This window comes from Cygnus atratus, chromosome 1 (genome assembly GCF_013377495.2).
Source record: "Cygnus atratus isolate AKBS03 ecotype Queensland, Australia chromosome 1, CAtr_DNAZoo_HiC_assembly, whole genome shotgun sequence".
In the NCBI taxonomy this organism is placed as follows: Eukaryota; Metazoa; Chordata; class Aves; order Anseriformes; family Anatidae; genus Cygnus; species Cygnus atratus.
The window spans coordinates 44,733,065-44,748,375 of record NC_066362.1 but is presented as its reverse complement, the minus strand read 5'-3'; the positions used below and the strand labels follow the sequence as shown (position 1 = coordinate 44,748,375).

The window sequence follows — 15,311 nt, the reverse complement described above, 5'->3', positions numbered from 1 at the left end:
ACACTATGTTGGGGAGGAAGGGAGAGTAGTTGGGTTTTCCTGTCTTTATCCGGGACCATCCCCCCCGTCATCAACGCGCCCCGGTCTTTATCCCCTCTCCGTTTTAAGCAGGAGGAAAGCTTGCAATCAGGGACGGGGAGCTGCCTCTCTTGAACTCTCCAGCAACGAATGCGCGGGGAACGGCTGGAAGGCTTCATTCACTCGAGGGAAGAATTCCTCGGCTCCAGCTCTGTTCTCTACTGGCAGCCGCTTCCCCTCTCCCAACGGTCCGACATGGGGTGGGGGCGGTGAGGGAAGGAAAACCAGGGTGTGGTGGGCAAGCTCTCCTGTGGGAGCCGCGTCTCTGCTGCCGCCTTCAGAGCAGCAGCCTCAAGCGGGAGGCTCATGAAATGGCGGGGCTCTGTTTCCTCCCGTTGTGAGCGCTCAGTCCGTTCTCTAGGCGGGGGGACGAGAAGCAGCCACCATCGCTTGTGGGGCCCCAGGGACAGGGGAGGAAGGAAGCGGCACGCCCCTGCGCAAAACCAGCTTCGCTTACTGCCCTCCTCCCGCTCGCTGCCTGAAGGGATGCCGGCTCTCCGGGCTCGTCTCCCACTCCCTCCCCTCCATCCCCCCCGGGCGGCTTGAAATAAAGAACCAAGGAGCGCGCCCCCACCACACAAGCCGGGGGGGGGGGGGGGGGGGGGGGGGGGCTCGATCTAAACGCAGCTCGTGGTCCCGATCCCTCCCAGCTCCTTTATGTCCGACCGTCGGAAAAGAGCCCTTGCACAGCTCATCGCGCGCCTGCCACGAAAACGGAGATTCAGCTCTCTCTGGTGGGCGTGTGGTGGCTCTTAAAAGAGCCTTTGGGTTTGGTGGTCACGGTGCAGGAGCCTCAGGCGCGCTCCCCGCGGATGCGGCGGGCGAGCTGGATGTCCTTGGGCATGATGGTGACGCGCTTGGCGTGGATGGCGCACAGGTTGGTGTCCTCGAAGAGCCCCACCAGGTAGGCCTCGCTCGCCTCCTGCAGCGCCATCACGGCCGAGCTCTGGAAGCGCAGGTCGGTCTTGAAGTCCTGCGCGATCTCGCGCACCAGCCGCTGGAAGGGCAGCTTGCGGATCAGCAGCTCCGTCGACTTCTGGTAGCGGCGGATCTCGCGCAGCGCCACCGTGCCGGGCCGGTAGCGGTGCGGCTTCTTCACGCCGCCCGTGGCCGGCGCGCTCTTGCGGGCCGCCTTGGTGGCCAGCTGCTTGCGGGGCGCCTTCCCGCCCGTCGACTTACGCGCCGTCTGCTTCGTGCGCGCCATCCCGCAGCGTCCTCCTCAGACCTTAACAAAGCCGCACGAGGCGAGCACTGAGCTCTAACCCTGCCCGACCCCCTTTTATACCTCTCGCTTCCTCTCCATTGGCTGACGGGCAGGACCGATCTCATTGGGCCATTTTGAAAATCCCGCGTTAACCCTATTGTGTTCTGGCTGTATCTCTTTAATCGTTAAATCCTAGGCTTCATCATTTCGGCTTTTGTTCTTTCAGAAACATTTCTTTTAAACTATTTCTCTTTATTATTGGTCACGCTCAGAGTTAAATAATGTTCCAATGTTCCTCATCTAACTTTTGGAAGAAGTCTGCTACCGAAGAGCAGTAAAAATATCCTTACAGAGTGAAGCAGAGGACATATGTTTATTTATTTACTTATTTTAAACTTTTTTTCTTCTATATTTATATTGTACAAGACTTTAAGCAGATAAACACGTAACATTTTACAGGTTTACAAGACAGGAAATCAATGCTTTTTCATATCTATATCGAAAAATTGAAGTAATAAATATCTTACTGTTTTACGTTTTATTGTTATGGCTAAGAAAGTTTTTTCCTAACCAATCGAGTTTTATTTGAATTTTAACAACAAAGATTTTTATCCTAGTGCATGGTTCTTGCACTAAATGCATTCTATATTTTCTTGCCATGTACACAAATGTACAATAACGACAATTCACACACACAAAAGTAAATATTAGAAAAAGGAAGAAAAAAATCCTTCCTACTAGGCAAGGAAATAGATGTTGAAAAAAGTACGAATAGCTCTCTTTAGAAGTGGATGGGACCGAGCACATCTTCACCGCACCGTGAGGCTTGAGAAATGCTCCGAGTTAACCAATTAAATGCATCGCTTGTCGGCCAATCCCAGGCGAGGAGGAGGGGGACAGCTGCTATAAATAGGAGCCGGCAGCACTCGCTCTTCTTTTTGCCAAGAGCAGGCTCTGAGAGCGGAAATGGCGCGCACGAAGCAGACGGCGCGTAAGTCGACGGGCGGGAAGGCGCCCCGCAAGCAGCTGGCCACCAAGGCGGCCCGCAAGAGCGCGCCGGCCACGGGCGGCGTGAAGAAGCCGCACCGCTACCGGCCCGGCACGGTGGCGCTGCGCGAGATCCGCCGCTACCAGAAGTCGACGGAGCTGCTGATCCGCAAGCTGCCCTTCCAGCGGCTGGTGCGCGAGATCGCGCAGGACTTCAAGACCGACCTGCGCTTCCAGAGCTCGGCCGTGATGGCGCTGCAGGAGGCGAGCGAGGCCTACCTGGTGGGGCTCTTCGAGGACACCAACCTGTGCGCCATCCACGCCAAGCGCGTCACCATCATGCCCAAGGACATCCAGCTCGCCCGCCGCATCCGCGGGGAGCGCGCCTGAGGCTCCTGCACCGTGACCACCAAACCCAAAGGCTCTTTTAAGAGCCACCACACGCCCACCAGAGAGAGCTGGATCTCTGTTTTCGTGGCAGGCGCGCGATGAGCTGTGCAAGGGCTCTTTTCCGACGGTCGGACATAAAGGAGCTGGGAGGGATCGGGACCACGAGCTGCGTTTAGATCGAGCCCCCCCCCCCCCCCCCCCCGCCTTGTGTGGTGGGGGCGCGCTCCTTGGTTCTTTATTTCAAGCCGCCCGGGGGGGATGGAGGGGAGGGAGTGGGAGACGAGCCCGGAGAGCCGGCATCCCTTCAGGCAGCGAGCGGGAGGAGGGCAGTAAGCGAAGCTGGTTTTGCGCAGGGCGTGCCGCTTCCTTCCTCCCCTGTCCCTGGGGCCCCACAAGCGATGGTGGCTGCTTCTCGTCCCCCCGCCTAGAGAACGGACTGAGCGCTCACAACGGGAGGAAACAGAGCCCCGCCATTTCATGAGCCTCCCGCTTGAGGCTGCTGCTCTGAAGGCGGCAGCAGAGACGCGGCTCCCACAGGAGAGCTTGCCCACCACACCCTGGTTTTCCTTCCCTCACCGCCCCCACCCCATGTCGGACCGTTGGGAGAGGGGAAGCGGCTGCCAGTAGAGAACAGAGCTGGAGCCGAGGAATTCTTCCCTCGAGTGAGTGAAGCCTTCCAACCGTTCCCCGCGCATTCGTTGCTGGAGAGTTCAAGAGAGGCAGCTCCCCGTCCCTGATTGCAAGCTTTCCTCCTGCTTAAAACGGAGAGGGGATAAAGACCGGGGCGCGTTGATGACGGGGGGGATGGTCCCGGATAAAGACAGGAAAACCCAACTACTCTCCCTTCCTCCCCAACATAGTGTACCACGACACCACGAAGAATACCCGTTTGAGCAGTGATTAACGCCCTTCTCTTGAAAGCTTGGGTGGCTCTGAAAAGAGCCTTTGTGTTTGGTAAAAGCGAGTCCTAACCTACGACGAGTTCAGCCGCCGAAGCCGTAGAGGGTGCGTCCCTGGCGCTTGAGGGCGTAGACCACGTCCATGGCCGTGACCGTCTTGCGCTTGGCGTGCTCGGTGTAGGTGACGGCGTCGCGGATCACGTTCTCCAGGAAGACCTTGAGCACGCCGCGCGTCTCCTCGTAGATGAGCCCCGAGATGCGCTTGACGCCGCCGCGCCGCGCCAGGCGCCGGATGGCCGGCTTGGTGATGCCCTGGATGTTGTCGCGCAGCACCTTGCGGTGCCGCTTGGCGCCCCCCCTTGCCGAGCCCCTTCCCGCCCTTGCCCCTGCCGGACATGCTGCCGCCGCGCTCTGCCTCAACAGCGAGTGGCGGGAACGGGCGCCCGCGCTCGCCTATATTGCCGGCGGTCCGACCTGGTTGAGGACTGCGGCGGGGCAGGGCAGGGGCGGGCTCTCCTCCGCGCCTCCGCCCCGGGGCGCCTGCGAGAGGGGGCGGGCGCCGCGCGGCGGCTCCGGGAGGCGACGGCCCCGCCGCCGCCGCTGCCGCCGCCTCGGCTCAGTTCGGCCCGGCCCGGCCCGGCCCGGCCCGGGCGCGGCGGGGGCCCTTCTGCCGCTCGGCCCGTTCCAGTCTCCCGGTGCCCGCCTTGCGTTACCCGCAGCCGGCGGGGAGCCGGGCCCCGCGGCCGCGGCTCTGCAGCAAATTCCAGCCAATGGCGGCGGCGGCGCCGCTCCCCCCCTCGCGCTCCGCCACCGCCGCCATTTCGCGGCGCTCACACAAAGGGCCCCGACCGGGGGGAGCTGCAGGCGCGCTCGGGTTAAAAATTCCCGTTATTGACTCGGTGTACCTTCGGCTTGCGGTGCCCTTCCCTTCGTTGTTGCTGCTCCATTGAGGGGTCCGGAGAGGTTCCGGCAGCGCTGCGTTTCGGGCTGTCCCGCCGCAGAGGACGCGGGTTCTCTCGGGGGTCCCCCGGCAGCACGCAGCGGCTGCGGCGCCGTCGGCTGAGGGCACGGCGGTACGGAGCCGCCGAGCCCCGAGCGCGCACACATGCTGCCTTACTTTGGCCCTCTATCTTCCTAGTTATACTTACCGGGAATATACACTTAGGCGTATTGTCCTGTGTTCTTGAAAAATCATCGATTAGGTTGTATTCCAGACGTTGACAACATACCGTTTATTTCTTTCCAATACTATTCTTTGTCAGGACTGGTTAGTTACAGTATTAAGGTCTCCATATATCCCATGTTTGGGTATGTATCTATATATTTACTGTGTTTTTTCCTAAAGGGTCTCCACTTCTATAATCTTGATCATAAATAGTTTGTTTGTTTCTCTTGTTAATTTCAAGACTCTTTTCCTTTCAGGTACTGTATTTGCATTTCCCTTTTTGTCTTTTTTCATTCCTTTTTCTTGAACTTAACCATATATTAGCCATTACTAGGCTTCTCAGTCTTTCTCACATTTTCCTGTTCTAGTGTAAGAGTACTGTAAAAAGCAATGAAATTGTATCCATTTTGTTAAACCATGTAGCATGAGACTGAATAACTTTTCTCACGTCCCCTAGATTTTCTGGGGTCTTTCTTCTCAGGACTTCTATAAAGTTTGAGAAGTTAGCAGTGTTACTTTATATTCTTAGTATCTTCCAAAATTAAGTTGTCAGTAAATGCAGTATTAAACGTTCCTGGATGGATTAAATATTTCCTAATGTGACACATTGGTCTTGTATTCCATGCCCAGTGTTTCACTCCTGGTGGTTCTTTTGTATGGAGTTTGGTACTCATAGACCCCAACAAGTTGTTATTAAGCTATGAACTACCTATTCGTCATTTTTATAGGTCAGCTTTCCCTGTTAGTCAGAACAGAATGGGGAGGGTAATCAGTTCTGTTCTCTTCCTGATCAGGCAGCATCAGTTGGAAGAGGCTTTAGCTGTCTCTCAGATGTGGCAAGGCAGCCAGGGAAAACAGTTGGAACAGGCTGGGAGAGGGCAGGAAAGGAGAGATACAGCAACTCTGCTCCTGTATGTCATAGCAGATCATAGCACTCCTCTTCCCTTCTGCATCAGTTCTCAATCACACACCTTGCCGTTCCCACTAATACTTCTGACTTTCCCAAAAGACAACCAACACTTCAAGGAGAAGACTGTTGAAATAATGTGAATTTCAACATATTTTTTTTTCCAAATATCTACTCTCCTTGGGGTGTTGAGGAAACGTGTTTAGTTATTATTATAAAGGAGCTCACCCCACAAATGTGGAGCATTGAAAATGTCAGTCTCTGCCCAGGTCATCTTCCTACACCTCTGCACAGGTCATCTTCCATGAAACTGAAGACAGGTCTATCGGCAAAGCTGGTGGTTACCCATCAATATAAAGGAGAATCCTGCAGTTTGAGCCTGGCAGCTCAATATGCTTCTAGATTATTGCTGGTTTGTCTGAGTTTTGGTCAGCTTAGCCCTCAAATCTGTTTTCCTTCAGGTGGACTAACCTGTTGGACCTGGCACCTGGACTGACAGCTCCCTATGGGTCTGCCTATCCAAGTGCAGAGTATCATTTTTTCTCAGGTGTGAATTTGCCTCTGGGCTCTACCTGCATCTGCGTGCTGAAGACCACCGCTTCTGTGTTCAAAGTCATTTCCCTCCATGCAGAAACTAGAAACACTTGTGCAGTGGGGATCATGACAGCTCCTATCCCAGGAATAATGGGGTCCGTTTCTGACAGAGCTTTATAAGTCTTGCCAAAAAAACACCTGTGCTAGCCTGTCTTATTTATTTATTTATTTATTTATTTGTGATAGCTTATTGCCATGGAAGTAACATGTAACCAGAAGGTAAAGGTGCAATAGGGAGGGACAGCATGCAACAACTTATTACAGCATGAAACAAGTTTTGATATTTTAAAAAAATGTATGCATGCGCTTATTACTGATGAATAAAAAAATCCTGTCACATCTGCAGACAATTAACGAGTAGCTAAATAAATCATTTGTTCAATGCTCAGAAGCACTAAAACAAAAATAATTTGAATGTCAAGAATCACTGGAAGAGCAACAGAGAGCAAACCAGAGCATACTCTATCTTTGTACCATTGTAACATTTTGTAAAATAGATGCACCTTAGGTATTGTGTACATTTTTGTTCAAAATCAAATTAAAATAATTTTTTAAAGTGTAGTGGAATTGGAAAAGAAAGTTCTGGGAAATGTAATAAAGATGATTTAAGGGTCTGAAATGGCTTCCATACAAGGACCTACTTGAGACTAGGACAATTTCAGAACATAGACTACTATTGGGTGAAGATGGTTTTACTTATCTCCTTTACTGTTTATAATGTCATTAGTTAAATCTGTCAATTTCGGTGAGGTCTACTTTAACATCTAAAGTTAGTTAACAAGCAAAAGGTTACAGACGCCTAAAGAGCTGTCTAAGCATTGCAGGTTTCCTTGAACAAATGGACTCCCTGTCTCCCTAGTCTTTTTCCACGGAAGGAAGAGCTGAATGTGGTGAGTGAAAAGTTGAGGATGGATCCATCTCTCCCCTATACAGAAATAAATACCGAGGAATGCAGCTGTTTGCATAACTGTGAACACTTCCTGCTGGTTCTTGCAGGCATTTCTGTGTTTCTCTCACAAACCACATGGGCAAGCAAAAGAAACAGAGGAAAGCTGCAGCATCTGTAGCAGGAGGGAAGGAGTTGGTTTCTATCTGAAATTCTTCCCCATGTATCAGAGCAGTATCATTCATATGCAGAGTGCAGACTTGAAAAGTCAAATTCTTAAAGAAGTGCCTTTCTTCCTACTATTTCTTAATAGAAACGCCATCCGGAAAGGAAAAGATTTGTCCACTATGGCCTGTCCATTATGGTATGGTTGTTTCTGCACAGTACGGTCAGACTTCAAGTTTTCTAATACAGAATGACCATGGGGGAAAACGCTGTAATGACGACAGACTCCTTACAGAAGCAGTTTATCAAGCAGATTTGTGCGTTGTTTGCTCTCAGCTGCAGAATCAAACCAATATTTTGTAACAGGGCAAGGTGATAACCCTGAGTGCTCCTTGGCTGCTTACCCAGAGCAGCAGCCGCCATACAAAGAAAATGCAGTTTAAATAAGACCAACACTCGATCCCAGAAACACGAGAAGCATTCAAAGCACGGGCTGCTTTTAACAGCTCCCTTTGCTGCGAGGAAGGAGGCTGCCCCCCCCTCGCCCTTCGGCGCTCGCCTTCCCCGCCGGGAGGTGACTGAGATGAGAACGACCCGGGGAGGAGAGCGGCGGAGGGGCAAGGAACAGGAGGGGAAGGATGGAGAGGAAGGAGGAGGAGGAAGAGGAGGAGGAGGGCGGGCAGCTCCTGCCCGGGCGGGATTGGCCAGAAATTGCTGCAGCGCGGGGCGGGCCGGGGCTGGGGCCTCGCTCCCGGGGCAGGGGCCCCGCACCGCGACCCCCCCTCGCCCGGCAGTGCTACAGCGATCCTAGGGAGAACCTGCGGTGATGCCAAGCGTACAGAAAGACGCACGATGCGTTAGCTGCGTTTTATTACCTCGATCTGCCTTTTGTGTTACTGTTGGATACACTCGGAACGTATATTTTTTACCTACAAAGGCAGATTTCCTGCTGTGCTTGTGCAGCTACAAATTGGCTTCCAGACCCCAATCCTCCCATTCAGATTTCCTGAATTCAGAGGCACTGACTGAAATTACTGAGTGAATGAAGTCACATGATTTCCTTTCCTGTTTACCAATCAAGCCCGTACCATATATCTCAGAGAAATTAGTAATATCAATAATTTGTTTTCATCCCCTTTACTGTCGAAGCAGGTTAGTTTTCAAGGGCTCACAAACAGAAATGTACTGACGATATCATTCAGAAAATTTCTTCATTACACCAGATTTGTAAGATATTTCTACCTGATTATATTTTAATTTGCTATGTGTGGCTGCAGAAAGGTCCTAAAGGAGCTAAATATTTGAGCGAAGGGGTTTGAGAGGAATCTATGAGAAGATCTATGTACTGAGTATTTATTCTATGATCTATCTTCTAAGATCTATGTATGAGTATTTATTCTTTGTATAAACTGTCACTTGGTCATAGCATTAAATAAGGTTTACACAATTCCATGGACTTACCCTCAACAACAGACAATTCATTCCATTATTTTTTGTTAGAATTGGGGGAATTCTCTAACTTGCCAACATACTTAGTAAATAGCATAGCCCAAAGCAACATCTCCTCCTGAAAGGCAGGAAAAAATAAATTTTAAAAAATCACGCCTTCCTCTAGAACTATGGAAGAGTGTTTAGAAGCAAGGGAATTTGGATTATATCTTTTTGCCATCCACAAAGAAGTCATGTTACAGAGCAACCAAGCACTGTCTTTTAAGAAAAGCATGAATAAATCTTTCTGAAGGAAAGAATATTTGAGGAATTTTTCCATGCACTATTGTCACTCTGGTAAAGTTAACCAAAATGTGAATTTTCTTTTATTCCTTCATTGTTTTCCTTATTTGTCTACAAAGTAGTAAATGCAACTGAATATGGTTTCTTTTTTGATATCATTTTGCTTACTATCTTTATGGAAAAAATATCTATGAAGTAACTACAGGGATCTGTAAAGTAACTACAGATTGAATAACACGCTTTGAGGCCAGGCTATCTGAGAGATGGCATCACCTATGCTATGCTATACATGCTTATGCTCTAAAGCATAAAGATATGACTTAAAAGTCAAAAGATCAGATATGTCTATGGATGTCTTTTTTTTTTTTTTCCCATGACTACCAACACCTGTGATGAATCATTCTTAAATAACAGGTTTCCTCTTTTATGTAGAAATAGGTCAATACTTTAGGCTGGCTGAATAGCTAGGAAAGACATTTTGGGAGGAATCCAAATAAAATAGAAATTCTGCATATGAATTGATTTTTCTAAATATTTTATTTCTTTATTTTTTTTGAAGTGTCATCCCATACATAAATAGCTGTTCTCATCCACTTCTCTCTTCTAATGTAAAATATCCATGACTTTTGTGGAACTATTGTACAAGGGTAAAAATTATATTAATCTAAATGAAGCATGTTAACATGAGGCAGAAGAACATATTGCCTTTCCATTTTAAATATGGATTGCCAAGAAAAACAAGGAAGAGAAAGTATAGCTGGTAGTTGTACAAAAATATTCCAGTTATGTTTTAGCTGTAGAATAGGGGCATTTGGGATACATAGGTCAGAGTATGCCTTAAATAAATAATTATTAATTGTAAAATGCCATGATCGTGCTTTGGTGGCACATAAAATAGAACATTAGTCATAAAGTATTATGAAACAAAGCCATGATGTTTATTTACACCACCGCAAGGTAAAAGCATGGCTGGTGAGGCAAAGAACTAAAATATTAGTTGGTGAATTATGACAACTAAGTGGAAATATTTTTTAGTGAACAGAACAGAAAAATTCTATTTTGGACTACATTTCAATCAAGTCAAATGTCATTTGAAAACAGAATGTCAGAATACGTGTTTTCAAGGAATGTTTTAAACATTTTTGGGGAAAAATATCCTTCCTTTCTAAACTCCCAAGACAAGCAAAACAGAGGCTTTCTTGTCACGCACCTCAGCGTGAGCATTGATTCTGAAAAGAGAGAAATGCTCCCTCCTCACACCATGATTCCTAAGTAAAAACTAAATCTAAGAGGCCTCAGTTTCAAAATTTTGTTTGTTTTTCCCAAAAGGCCCAATCAGCACTTTCTACAAATGAATGCTCTCCTTCAAGTCAATCTTATCGCTTCCCACTCCCATACTAAGCATCCACCAGGAGTTTTTTTTTTTTAATACACCATATAAGAGAAACAGAGATTATATTTAAAAAATCTGAAAGTTTTAAACCTAGTTCCAACCTCGAATTTATGCATAACTATAGTCCTGCAATTAATACGGTTTCAAAGTCCAACTTTCGAGAACCACACCTAACCTTTTTTTTTTCCTCCAAAAATACAGGACTTAAAAATAGTAAAAAAAAAAAAAATTAAAAAAAAATCACGAAACAAAACTGGGCATTGATTAAGTAATAACCGGTTCAAAACAACCCCGCAGTTGTCATCATGTTTCCAAGCAACACTTCAGAGCATCACAGATTAACACATCGCCACAAGTGACCCGCTCCTCCGCCTCCTGAGGGAGGACGCTGAAAAGAATAGCACGCTGTTTTCCTCCTTTCTTTCTCAAGAGGCGCTTTTAGAGAACACAGAAAAACCTCCCCCAGCCCTCACTCAGCCCAGCGGAGCCTCTCTCAGAGCCTCCCACAGCTTCCGGACCTTGCATTCCAAGGCTCTCCTTCGGACAGCTTTATTTTCTTGCACATAAAACACTACTGAATAAAAAAATATATATTGCTTTGCCTGTATCTGCCTGACAAAGCCGGACATACAGTGTCCATTACAGTGGAAGAAAAATATATGTATATCTGTTCCGGACAAACACAGAGCCTCAGCGGGGCGGAATCCCCGAGGCACGAATGGCGGAGAGGCTCCTCCCTGCGGATACCAGCCTCTGGCTGACTTCACTTGTTTATCTTCCACCCCCATTTTTAATCCTCTCTCTGAGCGCGTCCAAGACCGCGCCCGCTGCCGTCAGGAAAGCGGCCAAGAGCCTTAAGTGAGTGCAGCTGCCAAGCCCCAACAGAAGGCAGTAGCAGCAAAGAATCTGGCCAAGGCAGCGAGGCCCAAAGCAGCGAAGACAAGAAATGGCCCAAGACGACGTAAGGATATCAGAAGAGAAAACTTGCAGATAAACCCAAGAGCACCTTTAGTAGCCAGCCACGCTGTCGGAGGGGAAAAGAGAAAACAGAAAAGAGCAGACCAACAAGACCTGATACATCAGTTTCAGCCCAGACAGGTACATAACAATCCCCTAACGTGCATAGGAATTTATGCGGTGTGGGAAAGTACCCTTTAGTCTATTTTGCATGAACTCGTGATCCTCCCATTACCTCCATTGTATTTCCAATATCACGTACTCGAACAGCCCACGCTGTCCTTTAGAAGCTAAACCCGTGTTAGCTGCGGGATAGCATCCCGGTGAGAAACTTACAGATCTGCCAGTGTTGCCTGAAAGCCCTAGTAGCAGTACATGGCATGCATAAATTTCAGAAAGAAAACAAACAAACCAAAAAACCAAGCAGGAAAAAAAACACAAACCAAAGCCAAGGGGAAGAACCCAGCGCGACCCAGGAGGCAGAGCGCCCCTTCCCGCCACGGGTTCGAAAGTCGCGCGCTCCGTCCTGATTGGCCGGACCCGGCCACGCCCCCTCCCGCCCCCGGGGCTGCGCGGGGCTTTTCCCCTCGGAAACCACGCGGTGCCCGCCCGGGCTGGGCTCGGCTTCACCTTACAGTGCGCCCAGGGACGGAGCCCGGGGATGTTTTTTTCTGTCCCCCACCCCCACCTTTTATTAATTTTTAGAAGTAGTACTGAGTAACTTGTTAGAGAATAAAATTGAAGGGACTTGCAGAACAGAGCTGGTTCACTAAATACAGAATTGCTGCTTAGAAGAACTCCCCATATATACAAGTTTCCAGTTACATAAGATCAGTTTCTAAAGAAACAAGTGATCCCAGTACTTATACTTAGATGTTCCTGCTCTTTTTAGGAAAATGGGGGTGGCTCTGAAAAGAGCCTTTGGGTTGTTTGTTGCCACGGTTTTACTTGGCCTTGGCCTTGTGGCTGTCGGTCTTCTTGGGCAGCAGCACGGCCTGGATGTTGGGCAGCACCCCGCCCTGCGCGATGGTGACCTTGCCCAGCAGCTTGTTGAGCTCCTCGTCGTTGCGGATGGCCAGCTGCAGGTGGCGGGGGATGATGCGCGTCTTCTTGTTGTCGCGGGCCGCGTTGCCCGCCAGCTCCAGGATCTCGGCCGTCAGGTACTCCAGCACGGCCGCCAGGTACACCGGGGCGCCGGCGCCCACCCGCTCCGCGTAGTTGCCCTTGCGCAGCAGCCGGTGCACGCGGCCCACGGGGAACTGCAGCCCGGCCCGCGACGAGCGCGACTTGGCCTTGGCCCGCGCCTTCCCGCCCTGCTTCCCGCGCCCAGACATGTCTTCGGCTGAAGCTCCGAAATCGGCAGAGCCCCCAGAATAGAACAGAGAAGCGGCGAAATCCAAGGGAGTAGAGCAAAGGCTTCCACCCGGCCTTTTTATCCCTTCCTTCTGGGGTTCCGTGGCGCTTGTGATTGGCGGAGGCTGCGATTGCGGAGTTGGCCAATGGGGGCAGCGATGCAGCACAGGCCAATTGCGCGCCGTGAATGGCTTTGACATCACCGACCCGGAGCGCCCAATGGGAGAGAAACAATCCTGAGCCGCCTCATTTGCATACCGCCCCTATAAATAGAGGCGCCGCCGCTATTGTATTTACGTCGTTCCTGCGGTAGACAGGTAGTGACAGACCCGTGAAATGCCGGAACCAGCCAAGTCCGCGCCCGCGCCCAAGAAGGGCTCCAAGAAAGCCGTCACCAAGACCCAGAAGAAGGGCGACAAGAAGCGTAGAAAGACCAGGAAGGAGAGCTACTCGATCTACGTGTACAAGGTGCTGAAGCAGGTGCACCCCGACACGGGCATCTCGTCCAAGGCCATGGGCATCATGAACTCCTTCGTCAACGACATCTTCGAGCGCATCGCCGGCGAGGCGTCGCGCCTGGCGCACTACAACAAGCGCTCGACCATCACCTCGCGGGAGATCCAGACGGCCGTGCGGCTCCTGCTGCCCGGCGAGCTGGCCAAGCACGCCGTCTCCGAGGGCACCAAGGCGGTCACCAAGTACACCAGCTCCAAGTAGAGCGCCGCGGATCCTGTTTTTAACCCAAAGGCTCTTTTCAGAGCCACCCACGTTTTCAGTAAAAGAGTGTTTCACACTTGCTCGTTTCGTGAGTGCACTGCTATTTGGTATTAACTTTGCTTTCCAGATCAGGATGCTCTGATTAATACGGGAAAAAACACGCTTTGCGTGTGACAAAAACGGATTTTTAGTGGTTGTGTTGTACGTGACAACTGGGTTCTTGAAAGGGTAGATCTATAAAGATAATATACTGAAAATCAAGTTCTAAACTATTAAATATTTTTCCTGTCTTCTCATTAGGGTATTTATCTCAACTCTGCATTTCGGTAATTATAGAGATACACACGGTAGTCTGTCCCTCCGGTATGAAATAAACCATTTCTAATAAAATGCCGCCGTCCCCTTTAAACATCAGCTGCTCTTCCCAGGCGACTTGGCCGAACGCCGCCGAGCGGGTTGTTTACTTAGGGTACTCCATGGGGATTATGCCGCGTTTGTGCGACCTTCGGCAAGGCAACGCTGTTTCAAGGGGGTTTATCGCGCCACAGAGAGATGAAGATACAAAATGCAGAGAAAAAAAGTATCATTTTAACGAGCCTCGGGGATACCCCAAGTGTGTGGCAGATCGTTTTCCCGTCTGTATAATGAAATAAAATAAAATGCGGGAACGAAGGGGACCATCAGCGCTTGAAATTAAATGGGAACGATAGAAGTGGAAAAAAAGGCTTCGCCTGAGGAAAGCAACCACGAGAGCGAGCGCTGTATCAAAGTGCGGGTCGCGCAGGATGCGTCGGGGGGGCTCAGCGCGGGGGCTGGGATCCGGGCTGCGCGGGGGCGGAGGCGGCGATGACCGCGGCTGTCTCGCTGCCCGGGGTGAACGGGACTTGGGGGGGGGGGGGGGTGGCCTGGGCCGGGCCGCGGGGGTCGAGAGCCGGGGCCGCGCGGGGGGGCTGCGGGCGGGCCGCGGCCGTTACCTCCCCCCGCAGCGCGGGATTTTCAAACGCCCGCCGCAGACCAATGGAATCTGCGCCGTCCCGCCAGCCAATCACAGCGCGGACGGGTCTATAAATAGCGGGTCCCGCAGCCGCTTTCTCCGAAGCTCCTTGTCCTCAGTGCCGGGAGGCTGCTCCGGGGGAGATGGCGCGCACGAAGCAGACGCGCGTAAGTCGACGGGCGGGAAGGCGCCCCGCAAGCAGCTGGCCACCAAGGCGGCCCGCAAGAGCGCGCCGGCCACGGGCGGCGTGAAGAAGCCGCACCGCTACCGGCCCGGCACGGTGGCGCTGCGCGAGATCCGCCGCTACCAGAAGTCGACGGAGCTGCTGATCCGCAAGCTGCCCTTCCAGCGGCTGGTGCGCGAGATCGCGCAGGACTTCAAGACCGACCTGCGCTTCCAGAGCTCGGCCGTGATGGCGCTGCAGGAGGCGAGCGAGGCCTACCTGGTGGGGCTCTTCGAGGACACCAACCTGTGCGCCATCCACGCCAAGCGCGTCACCATCATGCCCAAGGACATCCAGCTCGCCCGCCGCATCCGCGGGGAGCGCGCTTAAGCTTCTAGCAAAAGGATCTTTGACTTTCGAAAACCCAAAGGCTCTTTAAGAGCCACCACATGGCTATTAAAAAGAGCTGTAAACTCTTACTCTTATATAGTAGAAGGTGCGCTTTCCTGCATTTTTGGTAGTTTTTCAGGGGCCAAAACACGTTTCTTGTGAGGTAAGTGCCAAACAGCATAAAACATGTTTTTTCTGTGTTGAGGGCGCTAAACTGGTATAGATGAATTCCTGCTGTGGTAGTTACTCGACAAATTTCCGTTAATAAGGGATGCTTCTTTTCATAGATTTTATCAGTCAAGTTGCTTTTGAACCATTAATGAAGATGTTCTTTTTGC

At 50.7% G+C, this 15,311-nt stretch overlaps 5 protein-coding genes across 5 annotated transcripts; 2 read left to right on the top strand and 3 right to left on the bottom strand.

Annotated features, from left to right (window-relative positions):
* Positions 1 to 116: 116 nt before the first annotated feature.
* Positions 117 to 1,282, bottom strand: LOC118250599 (histone H3). The gene has a single exon (XM_050708159.1). It carries the CDS (start codon positions 1,280 to 1,282, stop codon positions 872 to 874), a length of 411 nt encoding a protein of 136 aa, XP_050564116.1. The 3' UTR covers positions 117 to 871.
* An 836-nt stretch (positions 1,283 to 2,118) lies between these two features.
* LOC118250597 (uncharacterized) lies at positions 2,119 to 15,062 on the top strand. The gene is given in 5 exon segments (XM_050708310.1): positions 2,119 to 2,653; positions 3,803 to 4,025; positions 13,059 to 13,399; positions 14,540 to 14,582; positions 14,585 to 15,062. Coding segments are annotated over 5 exon segments (1,401 nt in total). The 5' UTR covers positions 2,119 to 2,248; the 3' UTR covers positions 14,974 to 15,062.
* On the bottom strand, positions 3,544 to 3,955 carry LOC118250620 (histone H4). The gene is given in 2 exon segments (XM_035551879.1): positions 3,544 to 3,915; positions 3,917 to 3,955. Coding segments are annotated over 2 exon segments (312 nt in total). The 3' UTR covers positions 3,544 to 3,642.
* LOC118250606 (histone H2A-IV) lies at positions 11,258 to 12,798 on the bottom strand. Its single transcript, XM_035551864.2, has one exon. It carries the CDS (start codon positions 12,688 to 12,690, stop codon positions 12,301 to 12,303), a length of 390 nt encoding a protein of 129 aa, XP_035407757.1. The 5' UTR covers positions 12,691 to 12,798; the 3' UTR covers positions 11,258 to 12,300.
* On the top strand, positions 13,009 to 13,505 carry LOC118250609 (histone H2B 8). Its single transcript, XM_035551868.2, has one exon. It carries the CDS (start codon positions 13,046 to 13,048, stop codon positions 13,424 to 13,426), a length of 381 nt encoding a protein of 126 aa, XP_035407761.1. The 5' UTR covers positions 13,009 to 13,045; the 3' UTR covers positions 13,427 to 13,505.
* Positions 15,063 to 15,311: the final 249 nt, after the last annotated feature.